This window comes from Rhinolophus ferrumequinum, chromosome 11 (genome assembly GCF_004115265.2).
Source record: "Rhinolophus ferrumequinum isolate MPI-CBG mRhiFer1 chromosome 11, mRhiFer1_v1.p, whole genome shotgun sequence".
In the NCBI taxonomy this organism is placed as follows: Eukaryota; Metazoa; Chordata; class Mammalia; order Chiroptera; family Rhinolophidae; genus Rhinolophus; species Rhinolophus ferrumequinum.
In genome coordinates, this window is record NC_046294.1 from 32,423,873 (window position 1) to 32,442,850 (window position 18,978).

At 34.2% G+C, this 18,978-nt stretch overlaps 1 protein-coding gene across 1 annotated transcript in view; it reads right to left on the reverse strand.

The window, feature by feature from the left end:
* Window positions 1-763: 763 nt before the first annotated feature.
* Window positions 764-18,978, reverse strand: part of SLC17A6 (solute carrier family 17 member 6) — a 38,887-nt gene continuing 20,672 nt past the window's right edge. Inside the window, exons 4-12 of the mRNA XM_033118806.1 lie at window positions 17,349-17,463; window positions 15,770-15,857; window positions 15,452-15,538; window positions 12,694-12,836; window positions 8,228-8,377; window positions 5,224-5,356; window positions 4,210-4,320; window positions 3,576-3,703; window positions 764-2,849 (exon numbers count right to left, since the gene is read on the reverse strand). Of these exons, the coding sequence (XP_032974697.1) occupies window positions 2,514-2,849; window positions 3,576-3,703; window positions 4,210-4,320; window positions 5,224-5,356; window positions 8,228-8,377; window positions 12,694-12,836; window positions 15,452-15,538; window positions 15,770-15,857; window positions 17,349-17,463 (1,291 nt within the window). The 3' untranslated portion in view covers window positions 764-2,513. The remainder of the gene's footprint in view (window positions 2,850-3,575; window positions 3,704-4,209; window positions 4,321-5,223; window positions 5,357-8,227; window positions 8,378-12,693; window positions 12,837-15,451; window positions 15,539-15,769; window positions 15,858-17,348; window positions 17,464-18,978) is intronic.

Consider the following 18,978-nt stretch of genomic DNA (forward strand, 5'->3'; position numbering starts at 1 on the left):
CAATGCCCAGCACAAAGTATGTGTGCAATTAAAATTAGGTAGTATCATTGACCTGACAAGTTTTGATTTTTTTCCTAAATTTTTCTTTAAGCTTAGCAGAAGTTGTGAGAAGACTGTCGTCAAAAAATAGAGTTTGGTCTCCCTAATAAGACAAGTGTCCATCAAATACCCTACAAAATCTTTACAACCTTATTGATTATATTCCCCAAACTTTCTTCCGTATCCCCGTGGCAATCTTGTGGTTACCGGTTGTGCTTTCTAATCCCCTCACCTTCTCCCCTACCCCTATCCCCCCCCAATCTACCAACCCTGAGTTTTTCCTCTATATCGCTGAGACTATTTCTGATTAGTTGTATGCAAACTGTAATGGAAAAATAAAAAATTACTAAAAAGAAAAAAAATAGAGTTTGACTCAAAGACCTAGTTTTTGATGTATTAGGTTGGTGCAAAAATAATTGCGGTTTTTGCAATTGTTTTTAACCCTTTAAACCACAATTACTTTTGCACCAACCTAATAAAACTCTACAGAACCATCTCCACAATCTAAAGAATGCCATGCTCTTCCATTAAATATCAAGTGGCTTTAAAAAAGTGTTATTCTTGGGCCTAGATGTGGCTGCGTGAGAGCCCCATCTAAATTCACACAAGCTAAATTCACAAAAATTACACTCTAACTAAAATAAACCCAAATTAATGTATTGTTTTTTTACAAAAGGATAAATAGAGCATTTTATTAACACTTTTTTTTTGCAGCAATGATAGTCCATATCTTTTCATTCAACACAACAAAAGCCTATGATCACATTACATCACTTTGAGACACAAAGCAAAAGATATTTTTATTTTCTTAAGGTCAAGAACGGTTTGCATTTTTAAAACAAACTTTTATGTTTTGTATTTGCAGTAGCAGGGCCTCCAGTCACTAGCACAGTACAATGAACAGATCAAATATCCAGAATAGACAATTAAATACACCAATAATATTTTGTGCTGAATTGGGAAATGCATTATTATCATTTTAGAACATTATAAAGAGGTCTGATGTTAACATTTTTTAAAAGAAAAAAATCATTCCAACCACCCAAAAAGCTACCACAAGCAAAATAAAGATAATATACTGACAGAACATTTTATGCATTGCACTTATTGCTTGGTACACAAATGTTGCAATTCCTGTTGAATTATATTAAGAAATGACAAGCAAAATGCCTCTGCCCCATCTAAAATTCAATGACTCTATGAAAGTAGAAATTGCAGTCCCCTAACCCAACATTAGGTGTATGCTGTTTTTGGTTTTTTTGTGAAGATTGTTTATTATGTTTCCGTGTATGGATATGTATAAGATATACAGATATATATATAGATATATATAGATATAATTTTAATATAATTTATTGTCCTATATACTTAAGACAAATATATTTTAAATGGGACTTTAAATAATAAAATTGTCTACTTACAATCTCTCTATTAATCATTTTTATATTACATATATAGCTCTGTGGCACAAGTTTTATATAGTATTTAATCATTAAGGAAGAAGAATATCTAAACCATTTTCTATTTCTTTTGTTGTTAATATTGCATTTTCAGGGCTATATTATTTCATAGTAAATTTCTTATTAGATTCTTCATGGTGATTGCATCTTTTTTTCTAATGCAAGTTACAACCTGTACAAAGTTGTAATAAAAAATACATTGAAGTCTATTTATTTTTTATATTTTTTGCAAAAAAGTTATGTGATATGCTACATGAAAAGTCAGATTTTATTGAAATATGAAGTGTTGTATACTGTTAGGTAAATGAATGGAAGAACGTGAAGCATACCCCTCTCTTTACAAGTTCTTTCACAGATAGAATAAGTGTTTGTGCCCAAACATTTGATATAAAACACTGCAAGATTCCTTTCGGTAATCAACAAATTATTCCACATTATGTAATAACAATAATTATTTAGCACACCTTGCTAGTTGCTAGCCCATAATATCCTTCTCTAATTGAGAGATATCCCAACTCATGATTTACACTCAATAAGCGTTGTCAACATCTGATGCAGCCAACATGACAACTTGACTTTTTTTAACAGGACTTCTGTGTGAGATCTTGCAATACAGTGTAACAAATATAAGTGCATTTTACATGATAAAGTAGCTTTGGCTTTCTAACCTTTGTAGGATGAAATGTGCCAACTGTTTTAGTTGTGCTTTATTAAATGGTGATGAGTTTTAGCTCAGATGAAACCAATGAGTAACTACTTGCTTCTACAGTGTTGACCAGTCAACCTTTAAATCACAAACGCAAGAATAGATGACCTGAATGGAATGATGGGATTTCACAACTTCTACAGATTGCACTTGATGGTAACTTCATGAGTTTGTTTTGATTTCATTTTTACAGCAAGACTTGCCTGGTTGATATGTTTACATGTTTACACCACATATTTTTAAAATTTTTGTGCAATCACAATTAACTTAATCACAAACACTAAAAACAAATCCAGCAATTAGCTTTGTTATGAATAATCATCTCGGTCCTTATAGGTGTATGAGTCTTGTACTTCTTCTTGTACAAATTCCTCTTTCTGTTCCCAACCATTGGGCCAACCTCCATTGGCCTGTGTTGTGGCACCATAAGACTTGGTGGTACCATAATTTATATAATTTTGAGTAATGTCCCCCGTTTCTTCATCAAGTTCATCTTCATGGATAAATCCACATTTTTCTTCACTTGTTTCCTCAGGGTCTGCCCAGGGTTGCTTCTCTCCTGAGGCAAATATTCCATAAAATATAACTCCGCCATAATGGACGAGGGCAGCGATCAAGAAGACATACTGCCACTCTTCACGTGACTATAGTGACAAAAGTAGCACTGTAAGAACAAACTCCCCATGTTTGAGAAGGCTAACATCTTCTCTAAATGCTTAACCACCAAGCTTTTCATAAAATGCTACCTGCAGGGAAAACAACTATCCTGATTACATAAAGCAAATGCTGTGGTAGAAACTTCCTATAATATAATAACTTTCATTATTCAAAAATTTTTAAATCTAACGTTGTGAAATAAAACTCCAAATACACCTATGGTCTGTTAGTTTTTAGAATATTCATAATCTCTTCTTACTTCCATTGATTTACTTATTTTTTTATCTCATTCCTTTTGTTTATTTCCTTCTGACAAATCATGATTTTGAAGCTCTCAATATAAGGACAAATAGCTGATAATTATATTCTTCCACTGATAACAGCAGAGGAGTCTGAATGGAGGTTAGCACATAAAGCTCAGAAGATTTCTGCTTGTTTCTTCTAATAAGCTACGAGCAATTTTTTTTTTTTGTTTATTACATCAGGAATATCAGAAATAGTAAAAGGTATCCAGAACACATTGCTTACTGATTGAAAAAGAGGGCTCACTCAGAGGTCTTAGAGAGATATTATCTTCTGAGCCTCAGTTATCTCCCCTATTTAGAGGTATGGTCACTGGACCAACAAAGAAATGGCAAAGTGAATATATTAACCTTTTCTCCAATCATGAGAGAGAATCTTCTACAACTGAACATCTGTTTTGTCCCTCTTACCTTATTCTTTGTCATTGCACCAACAATGATAGGGCAAACCATTCCTGACAATGTGCCAACGCCATTAGAAATGCCCATTAAGATACTGGCATATCTTGGAGCAATATCCAGGTGATTAACATTGAAACCTGAAACACAAACACAAACTTTGACTCAGAGAATCCTAAACTTCTTCGAAGTAAATGCCTAGAGAATATCTTCTACCATACTCATCACCCTCCTTAAAAGATATTAGGTACATACTATGTGCTTAATAGCTGCTTTTGGATAATTTAGCTCAGGAATATAGTGGAAATAAAATGAGGTATAATTTCTTGTCTAATAATATATGTTGCTCACTTGACAGAGAGGAGAGGAGAGATGTTCTTTTAACAACAACAACAATAACAGCAACAACAACAATAAAAGAAGGGTTAGCAGGGAGAAAGAAGGTAAGTAGTAACAAATCTAAACAATGATTTCTAAATGTGTTATTATTTTTATTTTTTTCTAGTGGAAATATGTTAAGTAAACTTTCTCAACATTCAAAATATTACAGAGGAAAGGAGATTGAAAAATAGATGATAGATAGATAAACTTTTATCACCAGCCCCAATCAGATGTCACAAGTACAAATTCTTAAAAGGTATATTACCAGATATAGCAAATCCACTGAATCCCACTGCCAGTACCAAGAAGGAGATAGCTACCCCTCTAGTATGAGAATAGCCGACAACCAAAAGCAGGGTTGCTTCCATGCCAAAACCTGAAGAAACAAACACATGAAAACACTTCAGAATTTGTGTAAAATATTCCAGTGAGCCAAAACTGCTAAAAATGCTTATACTTATTGACCTAACAAACCACTTCAGGGAGTCTATTTAAAAAATAATAACAGTAATAATTTACACAGAGAGATTACTGAAAGTTTCCTTGTGTTTTAATAAAAACATAAAAAACAACCTTAAATTTCAAGAGCAGGAGGTCAAGTTCATTATGTGGTTATTTAAAATGAGTTATAAAAATCAGAACATGGGAAATGATTATAAATGAACAATGAAGGCACAAATTTAACCGCATATTTAATATCTACATGAGTAGCAAAACTCATGTAGATCAGAACTTTGTGAACTCAAAACATGTCCTTGGGGCCGGCCTGGTGGCTCAGGCGGTTGGAGCTCCATGCTCCTAACTTTGAAGGCTGCCGGTTCGAATCCCACATGGGCCAGTGGGCTCTCAACCACAAGGTTGCCAGTTCGATTCCTCGAGTCCCGCAAGGGATGGTGGGCTTTGCCCCCTGAAACTAAGATTGAACACGGCACCTTGAGCTGAGCTGGTTCCCGGATTGCTCAGTTGGTTGGAGCACATCCTCTCAACCACAAGGTTGCCGGTTGGACTCCCGCAAGGGATGGTGGGCTGCACCCCCTGCAACTAGCAACGGCAACTGGACCTGGAGCTGAGCTGCGCCCTCCACAACTAAGACTAAAAGGACAACAACTTGAAGCTGAACAGCACCGTCGACAACTAAGATTGAAAGGACAACAACTTGACTTGGAAAAAAAGTCCCGGAAGTACACACTGTTCCCCAATAAAGTCCTGTTCCCCTTCCCCAATAAAACAAAACAAAACAAAACAAAAAACATGTCCTTAACATCACTTATGTACTTACCACCACAATTCATGATCTTTCTTACTGTGGTAGTTGAAAGAATTTGTTTGCTTCTTAGAAAATCTGCAATTTGCCCTCCAATAGGCACAATAATTGTCATTACTAAGTGTGGCACAGCAGATAGCATGCCAACCTGATGAAAAATAAAAGGGGGAGAAATATATGTGACCATATGTAATGTGGGCAATTTAATGATCTTGTTTTTTTGAACCCACCATAAACACTTTATTAGACAAAGGAAAGAAAAATACTGTCTCCAAATAACCACTCATTCCTAGAATAAGTAATAACTTCCACAGAATAAAGAAGAAAAACAAGTAAATTTACTTTGATCCCTTTTTATCTTCCAGAACACATTTTTTCTGTGCTATGAGTCAGTAAATTTTGAGTTTATGAATAAACTATCCTGAATCTTATTAGAGTGATTCACATTTATGTGTACATTACATATTCTTAAATATGTTTGCAAAACTTTATCGTTAGTCAGAGAGGGGAGTGGAAGAAAGAGAGACAGAGACAGAGAGGCAGACAGTGAGAGGGAGGAAAATATATTTGAAAAAATCTTGAAGAGACTGTATTTTAAATTTATTTTTTAATTCATAATAAGGCTAAAGAAACTTTATTGCACTTTAAGTATATATCTCTTATGAGTTTTATACTTAGTTTCATACATTAAGAGCCCAGAAAATACAGATCAATTCTTTAATTTTAGGCAAATATTAATATTTAGTCACATTATTATACAGTGGAATATAGTTTCTGCACTAATTTCATACCAAATAGCCCAATCTAAAATCTGACCCACCACATCAATTCAACACACATTTTTTGACCAATAATTATGTGCAAGGCACTGTTTTCTAGGCATTATTGAAGCAGAAAGTATAAATAAAATGCATTTTAATCATATATTACCAAATACATGGACTCAGTAAATTTTAAATATAAACATACGGAAGTATTTTACTAAGTATAATTTGAAGCACAGTTCCTTGCAAATTATAAGTACTGGTTCAAAGTTCATTATTTGGTATAAATATGTCTTTCAAATTTAATTATTGAAGGTTTTAGACAAATTGTGTGTTTTATTTTACAATGGTGAATAGTGTGGTATTGCGACCATAGACTTGGGTTGTGGTGATGGTTATTTGAGACAGTGAATGACTCCAAAATAATTTAAATGTCCAAGCTATTAAATAATCTCTTTCGTTTCACATGGGAGTGTTTTACATTATTGTTATAGTTTATAGTAGAGTTTGGATTTGGAGCCACATTAGCCTAGATCCACAATCCATGGTCTATTTCATTTATCACCTCCTTTACGCATTTTTCAGATAAGTCAAGAGACTTTTATTTTTTTAGCAGTATAATTGAAATCTTCAAGTCAATCTGTGTGTGTAGAATTTATTCACAATTTTAGTTAAAAATGTAATACGAGAATCAAATCAACCCATCTGGTTATTGTATTTAGTTTTTAGTTTTACCTCTATCTAGCATTTTCAATTAATTGGAGCTACAAGGCCAGAATGACCATACAGTGTTATTAACATCAGTTGGCTCCTTCACTCTCTCCCATGAGACCTGACTTTGTTAATAGCTTCTCAGTGTCATATTTGTCCTAGATTATGAAAATGGACTCACACTCCAGCAGCCTTTGTTGAGAAGTCTAACACCTCTCAGAGCTCCCAAAGGCTACCCTGTAATGTTTGATCAGCTACAGGGAGAAGAGCCCATCTGCAGCAGCCATTCTTCTCAGCAATGAAGGAAACAGTTTCCTTAGAAACAGTGATTACAAAAGAGCTCTTAGAATAGCTACTCCCAAACTCAGGTTTTCTTCAGTTTCAGGCCTCAGATAGTCTTTCATGTAGAGACATAATATGAATAGCGAGCCCAGCTGGACTTATGTAATGACATGAAGAGAAATGGCAAGCCCATAGCCAGCACAGACAAGTGTATTCAGGCTTCAGCAAAGGGCCTGGCACAAGGATGGCATTCAACAAATACCTCGCGAACTACTTCAATGAATATATGGTTTACCTGGATTTGAATGGCATAGTAAAAGGAATTGAAACATAAATCAAAGGATCTGGGCTTAAACTTCATTCTGTCATTTATTACCAGCTTGGCCTTAGACAATTTAAATATCTTCCCTAGTTTCTGTTTTCCCATCAGTTCAATAGAAAATTCATCTGGCCAACCAAACAAGGTTGTTCATGAGTCTGAAAGCATCTTCTAAATTTCAAACCCTTATATGAATATAAAGTAGCATTATTATGCTCATTTTATCCATATAGAAAATCTCAAAATGACTACATTTTCATAGGTGTAACACATGTCTGTAGCATTAGCATGCTGTACTGTAATTAATAACCGCGCCCTCCCTCCCTCACCTTGCTTTTTTTTTGGCTACACCACCAAGCTGTCAACTCTTGAGGACAGGAACCACGATTTTGTCTCTGAATCTCACCAAAACTTTGCATACCGTGTTCAACAAATTCTTGTTAAATGAATAAGTCGGATAAACTACATACAAGAATGTTTTCAGATATTTTTTTGCTGTCCTCAAATCTTTTAGACAAGAAGATTTCTGAGAGCACTGAAGAAGAGTTAAGTTGGTAATTATATAAATAAAATTCCATCTTAATAAAATACCTTTTTATTCACTGGTATGTTGTCTCTGACCTGAGACTTAACGTAAGCTTTGCTGAATTACAGGGAAAAGGGTACATTGCTGCCCACCCCAACTGAGATGTAAATTCCATGAGGGTAAAGACTAGTTCTGTTTTGTCTGTATTTTTAGCAACAAAGAGCAGTTTCCAGTAGACAGATGAATGCAGTCAACACTCAACCACCTTACTTAGTCTTTGATTCCCGGAAGTTACTAATAAATAAATAAATGAATTAGGTCATGAAATTTAGAAGATAAAGATCTTGGCAAAGGAACTTAATATTCACTTGAATACAAAAACAATGCATGAGTTAAATAAAGATAATTTTTCCATACCTTGCTGATTTCAAATCCAAAGACTTCCTCAAAATATGCTGGCTGACTAATGAGCAATAAATAAAAAGTCCAGCTTCTGCAGAAGTTCGCCACAATTATTGCATAGACCGGCATAGATGTAAAAAATTTCCTCCATGGAGTCTTGAATTTCTGAAATCCCCAAAACAGAGCCATTCTGATCATTTAAAATATACTCTAACTAAATAGGAATGATGCGAGCTTTGTTTTCTCAGTATATGTATGTTGGAACATGAGTAGGAGGTAGGTAAGTGGGAGTGAATCATTAGTTATAACAGTCCATTTAACCTTAGCTGCATGAATAATCGTTGGAAGTATACAAAAGTCCATATTTATAGAAAACTAATTCCAAAAGCATAGGTCTTAGTTACCAAGTTTTTTTTTCTTTTTTGGCAGTGATAAATCATGTCTCAGCTAAAACTCACTGCCAAATTAGTGACCTTGTTGGTATCCAAAATATTTTATATAAAATGTTGAAAATTCAATGCAGTCAGGAGCATAAAAATAAGAAAAATTAACAATGCAATATTCTAGACCCTATCTAAGGACAATGATACCACCAACTATCTATAAACCCTCTTGATAGCCAGTGGATATCAGTATAAATTCTGTGACACTGGCATGCAAGGGTTTATAAAACTTGCATGGTGTGTACATCTGGTTAAAGCATTTGGCCACCCAGCACACCATGGGCACATCATAACTACAGTCACGCATCGCATGATGATGCTTGAGCCAATGAAGGACAACATATATAATAGTGGACTTATAAGATGATAATGGAGCTAAAAAAATCCCTATTGCCTAGTGACACCATAGCCATTGTAATGATGTCCTAGTGAAACACATTACTCGCATGTTTATGGTGACGCTAGTGTAAACAAAGGAATATCATGCCAGTCATATAAGTATAGCACATACAGTTATAGTAGTAGGCTATACCACCGTGTTTCCCCGAACATAAGACCTAGCCGGAAAATCAGCTCTAATGCGTCTTTTGGAGCAAAAATTAATATAAGACCCGGTATTATTTTATATTACGTTATATTATGTTATGTTGTGTTGTGTTGCATTGTGTTGTGTTATGTTATATTATATTATATGAGACCCAGTCTTATTTTAGTATAAGACTGGGTCTTATATTAATTTTTGCTCCAAAAGACGCATTAGGGCTGATTGTTTGGCTAGGTCTTATTTTCAGGGAAACAGGGCATCTGGGTTTGTGTAAGTATACTCCTTGTGTTCCCACAGCAAGTAAATCACCTGACGACACATTTCTCAGAACATATCCTGCTGTTCAGCAGCACATTATTTATGATATTCAAGACATTCAAAATTAACAACATAAATATTACTGGCTTTACTTATAATACCCATCAAAAAATTACACGTACCACACTTTAAGATCCTGTATACACCCCAATATAGAACAAGTATCTTCCCCTAAGATTAAGTTTTGCAACTTAAAATGTCTTTCACATTTCCAAATACTTTCTCAATTATTTTGAACATCAACATACTGTTTGGTAAAGAAACAATATCCTAAAATAACGTGGTTTAATAGTAACTTGGGACCTTTGACCTGACCAAATTAGTAAAAGAAGAGGCAAACACTTTTTTACACAGATTTGGTAATTTTGGGGGTCGGGGGGTGACGGGGTATAGAACCTTATAATTACTAGTATTGATTGTGAATCAAATTGGGCCATTTAAAGATTACTTTAAAAGCAGTATAGTAGGAAGTCATATTGTGGTAATCACAAATATATATATACTATATACAGGAAAAGAAAGAAACAAAAGAAAACAAAGCAAAAACAAAAACCTGTCCTAATAATATACAAAGAGTACTGTATGGCTTTGGATAAAACTGTATAGTGACAGCATAACAGATGGGTTCAAAAAATACAGGTTTTTTTTCTTAAATTCAATATATTCTGGGAAAATGGTGTCAGATGAATATACTTATTGACTGATAAGAAAAATTGCCAAACACAGGAATTATACTATTATGTTTGTATGACATAAATTTAGAATATTATTAGGAGTAAATAAATTTTTCCTGCTGGGAAGATATTTCTTTTACTTACACCAAGATCATCTCCACTACAAACTTTATTCTTCAGGTTGAAAAACACTTTATCAAGTGTAAGAGAAAAGTGTCTAATTTTATGCCTTAGAATTTATTGGGGGCCATATGAGGGTTTGTGGTATTCTGATAACATTCTACATACAGAACTGGCTGTTTGCTTCACAGGTGTATTTAGTTTACAAAAATTCAGCAAGCTGTTTGGCCAAGATTGTGTGCATTTTTCTGTATGTGTGTTATATCTAGTTAGTTTTTTAAAGAAAAAAGAGATTAAAGAGACATTACAGTTAGCCACAATGTATGATCCTTAATTGGATCCAGACTCAAAACAATATGCTGCAAAAGACATAGCAATATAGACTAGGTATTAGAATTTGGACTGGATGTTATAAATTTGAATATCAAATAAGTATTAAATAATGTCAGGAAATGATTTTTAATTATGTTAGGTATGATAAAAGTACTTAGATTGTGAAGGAGAATATTCTTATTTTTCTAGATATCCATGTGAGGGATTCATAGCTAAAGTGTTTTGATGTCTCATTTACTTTGAAATCATTCAGCAAAGAAAAATGAAATGAGTAAGGCAAGATGTTAATAACTGTTGCTTCTTCACAGTGTATATATGGGTATTCCTGTTACTGTTCTTGCACATTAAATGTGTTCACAATAAAAAGTTCAAAATAACTAATGTATGAGTTCTATTCCCACTTTATTTCATTTTTTAAAAATTTACTTTGAAGCTACAGGAAAGTATAAAATATCAGAAATAAATAAAATACTGTGTTTAGAAAAACGAGTAAGATATAGAAAATGGGAGGTTTGAGATTATCTATGCCATTTTATTAACAACCCACTGGCTGTTCTTCTTGGGTTCATTTCCAGAAACTGGTTTGCACTTTTCACTTAGACTAAATTTCTGATTGTTCTATTAAAAAAATTATGCCTGATCTAGACACACAATATCTCAAAAACTGGTAAATAAAAGAAGCATTTTTAACTAATGAAGACATAGACTGATAAGATTATTTTTGACTAGCAATTGAAGTTAAATCCTGAACTCACCATGGATCAGTCTAGAGTTAGTTTCTGTTCAAGGTAACTGTAGCGGGTGGACACCAGAACGTACCGCCAACACCCATCCCACCCTCCACATCACCACTCATTGTTTGAGAAGCCACCATTAGAAAGAAATGATCAATCAATTTACAGAAGGAAACAGAAAGGGGAAAGTTCTAATTCAAGTCTATGCAGCTCATGGAATAATGTAAGGATTATTTTTTTTAAGTGTTGAAGTTTAACTTCTACATAATATCCAAGATGGGATTTTTCTTATTCATTAAAGGCCAAGATACCCTCAGCAACAATGGATGACAAACCTTTGTACCTAGAATAAGACGTCAAAGACAGGCTTTTTCTAACAAATGAAGTAGAGAAGCAGAGCTGGAGTGAAACACAATTAGAATAGGGGGAGGAGCCTTTAAAAGAAAGAGGAGAAACATAATGTATAAGGGGCATTGGTTTCTCAGCCAGTGCATGTTACCTTCCAACTCTTAGCTTAAGGAAATTGAGTTATGGATTAAGTGCTGAATTACTCAACCTGTCTAAATATGTTACTTGTGCTTACCAGTTTTTTTTTCATTTTTATAGTATCATTAGCTATTTATTATTACTACTTATGATATATTACTGTCTCACAGACTAATAAAACATTTGCATTATTGATCTAGAACTGCATTTCGCTCTCTATAAACAGATGCTATCCAAGAAACCGAATCATAATCAGAAAAAAAAGCTTTATAACATTACCTTTATAATACTTGATTTTTATAATAATAATCCTGAAAAATGTTAACCTTTTTCAATAAAAGGATTATATTATATTAAGAATATTTTTCATGTTGGCATCCTAATGCTTTAGTATTTACTAAACCACATATAATATAAATAGGCATGTATAAAATCTACATTTAGGTCATTCAATAAACAAAAAAATAGCCCTTTCTATGACTGTGTTAGGTAATTTGGCATTTCCTACAATCTAAATGACTATTGTTGAATTTGTTTAAACTATGGACCATATTGAACTATTTTTAAAAACTTGCTTAGGTTTACAGTCATAGCTATAATCCAAGGCAAAATTTGAACATGTTTAACAAAGATCAAGAAAAAATAAACTGCAGATGGAGGAAGTAGCAATCATTCCTAAGTAAGTCAGAGAATATGGATGAATTTAAAAAAATCATGATTGATATCAAATTAGTTTTGTTGAATAAGGACTCATAAAATATTTTGGTTGGTTGAAGGGAGATGAGATGGAGAATAAGAATAGAAATATACACCATAATAAAGTTCTTACTTCCATTGCACCTAAAAGATTTGCACTCTCTCCAATGCTTTCTTCTATGTACCTACGTTCTTCATCTGTAATAGTAGGATGCTTTGCAGGACTCTCGTAAGACACCAAAAGCCAAAACATGTACCAGATCATTCCAAAGCTACCTGCAAGCAAAAATTCAAAAGGAGGAAGTCAAAGAAAACCATCACAAATACTTCCATTTAACAGTCATTTGCTGAAGGCTGGTGCTGTAGTGTTATCACTTTGTCTCTGTTAAATAACACTGATACCCAGGAAATGCACAATAAATAATTATCGAATGATGTGGTCTGGAACATCTTCATACATCCAACAAACATTTACTGAGCAGTTACTTTTACAGGCAGGCTGCTAAATGACAGAAGTACTATGAACAAGAAAAAATTCCAGTCCCCAAAGAATTTTTCTAGGGGTGACATTTTTTATTAATTGCCTGTCTTGAATATATGAAAGTGGTCCGTATTTCCAGAGGAAAAAAATGCTCATTTTCCTCTACTGTTAGCACTTCAAGATCTAGTAAATAGACTATTAAGTAAAATCTAGATTATTTTAACCTGAGTGGCTATTATACATTTAAAAAAATGGGCTTCTGTAATTAATGTAGCAACATTTCCCACTTTATTTGACTGCATGCCATATTATTTTCAGAACATGCTATTACCTATTGATCATTCTTTGTGAAGATGAAAGTTTATACATTCCAGTACAATAAACTGTTTGCAAGGTTTTTTTTCACCCCTCTTGATTTAGCACTCTCACCATTAAAAATGCACTTATTGTGCAATATATGCATAAATCTAAAGCATTAATAATAGAAAGAATTTCAAGTGATTTCTTGAAATGGCAGCCGGCCATTTCACTTTTATCTCATACGGTTCTCTCTTTCTCATGGGTAAAAATCTGAATGACTCTGATCTCCATAATACTTTTTTTTTTTTTTTTGCTTGTTCAATTTCTAAGGAAAGTCCCTTAATACCAGAGTTTTTGATGTTCCATGCTTCTTTTAATTACTGAACATGACAGCAAACACAATATTGGGTCAGATAGTGTATGAAAACTCAGTGCAGTGTAGTAGTTGTGGAATATGATCTTTTAGATTCAAATCCTGGCTGTGTCTCTCATTAGCTACATGATCTGATCAGGAACTGAATCTCTATAAACCTCTACTATAAAATGAGATAATGATTTTTTTTTTATGAGGTTGGGGCAAAGAGAAGTTAAAGGAGAGGATGCATAAAGCAACTAACACAGTGGATGGCACAAAATAAGCACTCAGTAAATGTAATTTAGAAGTAATTATTACCACTAAGTGAATGCATCTAAAGTGCCAGACACTCAGCTAATTGCTTTATATGCATTATCTTTTTAAACTTGAGGCCCTATACAGGTTTTATCTGAGTTTTAAAATATCAATGCTGAATGTGTGACTCAAAGACCCAATTTTTGTTACACACAGTAAGAAGCAAGTACTATGATGTGATATTTTCAGAATATCTCAGTTTGTACCATTCAGTGATAAATATTAAATAAGTTATAACTTGAAATAATGAGACTGGTTCCCATGAGTGCTTTCTGGAAATTGGTACCTTTGCTTTAAATCTACATCATGTCATCAATTAAGTAACGGACCGAGGCATAAATCAGAGGGTGTAACGAATGGCCATCTCAACTTGTACTGCACACCCTATTAACAAATGCTTTAAACTTCTTTGAATTACGAACTCTGGAAAATCTAATGAAAGATATGGATTAAAATCTGATAAAAAGATCTTCCCAGAAAATAAAATAGATACAAACGCCTGCGTTGACAATTTTGGGTATTCATAAATCCAAAACCCATCCATGGCTTTTGACCCCAGATAAGAGCCTCTTCTATGAAGTATATTTAATAACATTCTACAAGCATAGGATTGGCTCTGATGAAAACATTGCAGAACGGAAATGGATCGTGGCAAATTCGGGAGCAGCCAGATACTGCTCTGTTCGACCCCCTGACTTCGTTAATCTTTCAGATTCTTGTGCCCATGCTCAAAGGTGGTATTAATCAATGACATATCAGTTGGAATCCAGCTCTCTTCTACTTCTCCTTTCCTTGTTATTAAAAAAGTGTCTTTTAGAGAGAGACTTTAGGGGTACTTTCAAGTGGTAAGCTTTCAGTTTCTGGTTGGAAAGTAAATAGAAAGGGAGTTTGAACTTAGGGTTTCTTGTCACTTGTATTTCAATTTGGGGGCTTAATCTCTTTTAATTCTGGGGAAATGAGGACTAAAATGTGCTGCTGTTGCTGCAGGTGACTGATAGTATTTCATCACAAAACTGAATTGTTTCAGTAGCATGACTATAACCATCCAGCTTTCTGCCCCCATTCAGTCTTAAGGAGGCTCGATCAAGGAAATGACCAAGAAAACTGTAGCAAAAAAGAGGAGTGGGTGCTGCCTAACTCTTTCCTCTTAATCAGCTTTGAACTAAGAGCTGATTTTATTTTTTTATTCATAATCAAGGACAATATATGTCACATATTACAAAGCTTCCATCAACTATGTGGTTGTTTTTTAAACAATAAATAACAGTGTAGGGAAAATCACGGAAATAAACATTTTCCTTGATCTTCACAGGACATACTGTCAGGATTCTTAATGGAAAAAAATAAACAAGTAAACACAGAAGGATGTTTAGTGATCTAGCTGATTGTTACAGCTTACGTACATTTCTTTTAAGTCTATTGTATGGAAATGTAACATACCATAGACATAGAATACTGAAGACCAGCCAGTATACTGTACAAGAATGCCAGCTAACGGCATTGCAATCACAGCTCCAGCATAGGAACCTAAAACAGAAGGGAGAATGGGAGAAAGGTAGGTGAAATCAATAAAAATTCTTGACTTTGTCTCGTGTTCTTTGGTTAGCTAACACAAACACACACTATATATACATATTTGGAATACACACACACACACACACCCCAGATGGTTTTACAGGTGAGCTTCACCAACTTTCAATTCGTATTCAAGTTGTTCCTAAAATGTACCCACCATAGCTACACCAGCACAGTACTCACCACAGAAGGAGGTGGTCGCCAGTCTACTCCTCTCCAGAGGAGGGGCCCATTTGCTCCATATCCCATGACATGCTGGGTAGGTGACGCCCTGAGATGGGGGAAGATATGTATCACTATTTAGGATCCAGGGTCCTTGGAAAATAAGCACATTCCCTTTTCTGATGCTGTTTCCTTAGAATGGGCACAAGGGGAAGCTGCTACTCATGGGCCTTTGTTGATTCCCTGAATGTCCACTTAAAACTTTCAGCCCCAGACCAGGTGAAACGTGGCCCCTTTGCAGTGACCTGTTCAAATTCTCCCCACCCTTCAAGTCTTCCTTCTACCTCAGTTTTCTTCGGATTAAGGCAAAATGAAAGATTTTGTATTACTCAGTTCATCTGCAATTCTGAACAGTTTGAGATTTTGGAAGACCTTTTTGTAAGGCATTAAAATCAGTGATTCCAAATAGAAGGAATCCATATGAAGGAAGGGGAAGCTTATATCCTTGAAGCTGACACTTCCTAAAAGTATTATACAGATCTTAAGACCTTTGAAATAGAGTCAGCCCCCTATATCCACAGGGTTTGCATCCATAGATTCAACCAACAGTGATTGAAAATATTTGGGAAAAAGAAATGTTACATTGTTGCTGATGTGTACTGTGTAGTTTGGCCTACCATGGTTGTATCTGTGTTGAACACCTACAGACTTGGTTGTATTTTTTTTGGTCATTATTCCCAAAACAATGCAGTATAACAACTATTTGCATAGCATTTACATTGTATTAGGTATGATAAGCAATCTAGAGATGATTTAAAGTATACAGGAGGATGTGTGTGGGTTACATGCAAATATACCATTTTAATATAAGATACTTGAGCACCCTCAAATTTTGGTATCTGAGGGAGGTCCTGGAACCAATACCTATTGGATACCAAGGAAAAACAGTAATTATCCTTTTTGCGTTATTTTTGATCCGACTGATTTTTCCTTCTTTTTGGAGATAGGAGATTGTTTTCAGTGCCTTCATACTTTATCTGATTTTCTATTCCCACCATACTCCATGGAAAGAGAAGGGGCAACAGGTAGGACAATCATAAGTTTATAAATGATATTCTTTCAAAGACAATGGGCTGATAGAGCAAAAGTAAATCATTAGAGTGAGATGCCCAAAGAATATAGTCAATGAAATATTTTAGTGAAATCTCAAATCATGATTCAAAGACAATAGGGATGTGGTATAAACCTCCCAAAAGGTATTAATTCAGGGCTATCACCAGCCAACAAGACAGACTCAGATATTTTTATTACAACCCATTGATAAAAGTGTCTGTTCTTTTTTTTTTTCTTTTCAGTCAAATAGGTGCTAAACATTTATTTAATACCACTTAATTCCAGAGATGGGGAGGTAAGACGTCACAATTGTAATTTAGCCTTATTGAAAGACACAGTACCTGAGTATCTAACTTTTCCAATTTTTTTTAACATGATGTAGACACAACCTAATAAGACATATTTATTTATAGATCAAGGCAAAGATTGTCTGCTGATCCTTAATAACATGCCAACCTTAAGATGAGGTCATCCTGCAGTTCCATACCTCAACAAGTCCCTGCAATATCCTAACAAAGATGACACACCCATAATGCACTCTGGCTGCTGATGGGATTAGCATATTCAGGGTAGAGGTGAGAAGTATGGCAGCTCCAAAAACCCTGAAAAAGAAAGGGAGTTAATAGAGCTACATTTCTCGGGTCAAGTTAATTACAAGCAATTTTAAAGTAGACTTTTGTTTTTAAAAGAATAAATATATTCTGGACTTGATTAGCTAGCCATTGTAAATAGATACTTGGACTATCTTGAAAAGCTAGATTATTTGAAGCACAAGAAATAGAAGGATTCAATAAATCTGGTTATACTCACTTGTATTTATTTTCTTCATAAATGTATTGCAAATTGTAAATATTTAATGAATCATTGTATATGTTTTTGGTCTGTATCTCAGTTTCCAGTGTAAGCTGCTTAAGGCCAAGAGCTTGTTTTCAGATACACTGTTATATCCCCAATACCTAGCACAGTGCCTGACACAGAGTAGATATTCACTAAAGAGTTTTTGAAAAAATTATAAATGCCTAAATGGAGTTGTACCTTACATTGTACAACTATTTTCAACTTCCCTAGGCTATGTATATCCATAAAAATTTTATAAATGAAATCATATTTAAAATGTCCCAAGAAATCTCATGGTCAGATCCCATAGCATACGTTTTTATAATCAAAATAACTATTACTTAAATTAAAATAATTAATATACTTGTCTCAAGTTTTTCTTTTCCTTTTCTTTCTTTTTCCTTTTTTTTTTTTTTTTTTGTGTGGGGATTGGTGAGGAGATTGTGTTTGAGGCACACCTCTAAGTGTGTACATATACACAATGATTCAAGAAAGAACTGCTAGAAATATGGTGCTAACATTTTTATCCATCTGCAAGTAAAGATTCCATTTCATCATTAAAAAATATTTTATACTGTTCATACAAAGCAAGAAAAACAATCCCAAAACTGGGTAACTCCAGAAACATATTCTTGCATGGAAGTTTTGGGACATACTATCACTAATGAGGTTACCAGTGTGTTCTGTGCAAGTTTTCTCAAGTTGAACATTAAGCCTTTAATTCAGTCAAAATTGGTTGCCTCATAGAAGCTCTCATTCTTCCACGAGGCACATTTAAATGTAACTGTGAAAGACCCAAGTTTCTGAAACGAGGCTTGGTCATTATTAATCTGCTACTAAAATTTGAGAAATGACTTTATGAAGGGCTGAAGTGGATCAAATCTTTTTCTATGAATCACAGACGGGGTCAAATGCTTTTGTTTACTTGATGCAGCCTAATATCTGTCTGTCTTCAGTGGCTTCTCTCCAGCAAGGTAGATAGTCACTGAGAAGGTAAATGTTCTGTTCCATTCTTCCTCTGTGCTGTTTGCTGAATAGGGTATCTTTGGGTTTTTGTCAAAGAAGAATTTATTTTATAAATGTTTGACACAAAATAGAAACTTTTTATTTCTAGAAATAATTACCCCTATGAAAATGCCACACACTTAGTGACACTAAACTCTTGCCAAACGTGGATTTATTTTTTTTCAGAAAATAAATCAAAAATCTAATAACCTGTCTTTGTAAACTTAGAATCCAAAATTGTTATAAAATTTATTTAAAACATATTTTAAGGTTTG